At 37.2% G+C, this 3,664-nt stretch overlaps 1 protein-coding gene across 1 annotated transcript; it reads right to left on the reverse strand.

The window, feature by feature from the left end:
* Positions 1-445: 445 nt before the first annotated feature.
* On the reverse strand, positions 446-2,998 carry LOC149188912 (uncharacterized). The gene is made up of 3 exons (XM_089411729.1): positions 2,314-2,998; positions 1,108-1,241; positions 446-993 (listed from the first exon to the last, which is right to left on the reverse strand). Exons 1-3 carry the CDS (start codon positions 2,473-2,475, stop codon positions 969-971), a joined length of 321 nt encoding a protein of 106 aa, XP_089267855.1. The 5' UTR covers positions 2,476-2,998; the 3' UTR covers positions 446-968.
* Positions 2,999-3,664: the final 666 nt, after the last annotated feature.

Here is a 3,664-nt window from a genome sequence, read left to right on the forward strand (position 1 = left end):
CTAAGCAGGAGAAAGAGACTCAATAAGAGCAACAACAACATCTAATCTGAGAACAACATCAATTAGATTTCCACTAATTTGTTAAGAGGAGAATGAGATTTAATCAATTTTATGCACAGAACAACAACATGCCTATAATCCTCTCGGCATTAAGGAATTAGCCTTTTTAGAGTTTCAACAGGCAAGCACAAGTTACTCGCTTCTTCCAAAAGAAAATGTATTTTCGGGATCCACTTGTGCTGGGCGCATTGAGGCCGCTGAATATGTTTAACAGATGGATCAGGATCATTTCCAAACTCAGAAGGCATTTCCAGGTACCAATCCAGGAATCCATGATTCCATCTTCTCTAGCAAGAGGCTTCTTTGTAATATTCCCTTAACTGAAAACTGTTAGCAACACCCTGAACACCAACACCAAAAGTATGCATAATGAAAACAAATGCAATTGCTTCAAAGACTGTTTTGTTAGGTATTCCTGAACATAAAGCCTGCTGATACCGGCCAAGATGATACTAGTACAATAAGGTCGATAGTGGAAATCCCCAAAGATGAAGAATGACTAATCTGGAAATCTCCAAACAAGAAAAATGACCATTATGATTATAATGACAATTCATTTGCAATTTGGTGCTTGCAAGTCTCCAACCATACTGTGTTTGCCGCTCACAGGCTTCTAGGCATTCACATCAAAGCAGTCCCAAAGTTCTAAATCTAAACAGCATGCTAGTTTATATTTATAGTCTAATTATGGCCCAGTAACCTCTGCAAGTGATTAGTGTCAAAGACTTTGGGCACGTACATAAGCAAATTCATGGAAACATAACAGAGGAAATCATAGGATCAAAGTTAAAGATGCACATTGCATACCACCCATCCCAATTCTTAAGAGCAGATTGTTTATCCTGCCAGTGTCAATAGCTTCTTCAAATTGTGGAATGATAAAGGTCTCCTCACTCTTCTTCAAGAATCTAAGAAGGTCCTCGTCTTCTATACCTGCATAACATGGAATCCCATTAGAATAAAAAAAATATTCTCGAGTCTCAACAAGAAAAAAACAACACATGCATCAATGATAGGTATGCCAGAATGACACTGATATATCCTTACCTGGTTTCTGGCTTGGAAACATTTTTCCAAATGCTCTTTGCTGCAGCTTTTGCTTGCAATTCACTTGTAATCTGTGTATCAGGATGACTCATCTTGTGCAGTTGCTTCAACATTAATGACATTGGAGCTTGCTCCTGTCAGTGAAAAGATAAAACCAAACAGTGAAGAATTAAAACATAGTACACAGATTTCTGTTCAATAAACTATATTTAAGTTTTATGAATTATTAGTATTAATGCATTAAATTCAGAATGGATGCCAAAAGGCAGCCATGACAAGCGTGAAGGCTTTTCTTTATCAATCATGAAGACTTTTCTTGATTGGTAATCTCTCTTCTCAAATCTCAAAAGCGATCAAATCTGAAACCCTGTAACTTCTCATAACTAAGTGATGTCTCTTGTGTCTTTCTGTCTTTGATGTATCTTCGTGGGGACTTTTACTAGCTGAAGTCTATCGAACACATCTTCCCACTAGTACCCCAATTATTTTCAAATATGAATGGCAATCCATCACAGGCTATTAAAAATTTGTCCACCAATCATTCAAATCTTTACAGTGGATGAAGCTAAAAGAATACATGAATCTTGTAACTATATCACTGTCTTCTCACAAATAATTTTAAGTCTTCTATATAAAAAAAACAGCTTCCACAATAATCTGAAAATATCAGGTTAAGGGGTTCTTTCACAAAAATAGTTCTCTACTCCACCCAAGTCCATGTCAAAACAAAATGAGCTTTCCTGCATTATTGCTACTGCAATAACACTGTGTTTTCAAGATCATCAAACTTTTCATCCAAACCAGTTAGGTATTTTGCCATATAGAATGGTCCTTTTTCACTCTTTTACTCAGGATGCAGTAAACCCAATAAAATTACCTTGAATTTTTGTGTCCGCAAAAGTTGATGCGGTCAAAAACGCACCCAAACCAATCAAAAAGAAATAAACCAGCAAAAACCCAATTTAAACATGAGACTTTTAAGCAGTCTTGCAGTCAGATATTTTCACTGTTAGAGCGGTAAATATTGGGAACAAAGAGAAATTTATATTAATGCATATCAATATAATTCACATAATCCATTTTAACAACAAAATTTTAAAAAATGAAAAATTTAGAAAATTTAATAAATCATAGGTTAAGAGAGATCTGTCCTATTGTATCTCAATACAACTTAAAAATAATTGAAAAACAGAGAAGAGGACTAACCCGGAACATGCTTCGAAGTTTAAACCGCTTTAAAGACGAAACGCCAAATAAACCTTCTCTCCAATATTCAAGTTGAGGGTATTTCATTTTTTCATTAGGGTTTGACATCATAAAACACTGGAATAATGGTAGCCCACTACTGGGACATGAGGAGCAGCTCATTCAGACACCATTTTGATTCTGCATAGGTCAGAAAGAAAATGGCAACATAAACCGAGGCAACCGTAATAGCGCCTTCTATTTGAGAAGCTAAGTCCTGCCCCTCCTCCTATTCCTGGTGGCCAGTGAAAACTCGCAATCAGTAAGGAATAAGACGATGGTAGAGATGGATTGCGAAGGTGTTCTTGACATCTGGGCCGCGACTGTAACAATGATTGGTTCATGGAAAGATGCAGCAGTGGAGATGGAGGCCGAGGCAGATGAAAGGCCAATTGTATATGCACGTTGATAATGAAGAGAAAATCGCCTCCTATCATTTTCGATTTCAGCCTGGTTGTAGGCAAATAAGGAAATTGTAGACATGCCAACGCCATTGGGATTCAAGTGGGTAAGGGATTGAAAGGCTTCAGATACAACGCAAATAGCTAGGTTATCAGTTGGAACTTCACGAGAAAGTCTGGTGTAGAGTATCCTGAATGGTCGTTGAAAGACTTGACCCGAGGGACTGAAGGGTCGTCCAAAAGCTCGTGGTCCTTCGTGAACTGAAGGGTTGAAGATGTATGTGTGGCGGGTTGAATGGTTGTTGAAAGAAATGACCCGACGACTACTGAAGGGTCGTCCAAAAGCTCGTGGCCCTTCGGGAACTGAAGGGTCGTTGAACGGTCTTTTAAAGGGTTTATTGCTTGACGTTCGTAAATTAATAAAAACGAAAATTGGAAAATTGGGTCACTTAGAATGTAATTTTTTTGAATTGAATGTATAAACAAATTTAGTATTTTGAAAATTTTAGAGATATTTAAATTTTGCAAATTATACCATTTGAATTTATAATTTTAAAAGCGGTGGTATGAGAGGGAGGGGTTTTAGATGGCTTCGAAAAAATAAAGGTCGCAAAGTATTCATTGGTCCTTGGAAGAGTGATAAATGACCTTGTTGAAGTGTGTGCTCCACTACAAGGGATTTTCATAGCAATAGATCATAAAGTCTCCTCACTCTGTGTGCTAGGAGATTCTCTCGTATTAATACAATAACTAACGAAAGGAACTATCCCAAAAAATAGGGCATTGGATCATATAATGAAAAGAATCTAATACTATGGAAATGGTATGGACTCGTTAACGTTTTTCCATGCGTCTAGGGAGTTCAACAAGGAGGCAGACAAGTGTGAAAATGAAGGATGTCATCTTGATGT

Source organism: Pinus tabuliformis, chromosome 3_1 (assembly GCF_031772625.1).
Source record: "Pinus tabuliformis cultivar Carrire ecotype Pingquan chromosome 3_1, CPIR1, whole genome shotgun sequence".
Classification (NCBI taxonomy): Eukaryota; Viridiplantae; Streptophyta; class Pinopsida; order Pinales; family Pinaceae; genus Pinus; species Pinus tabuliformis.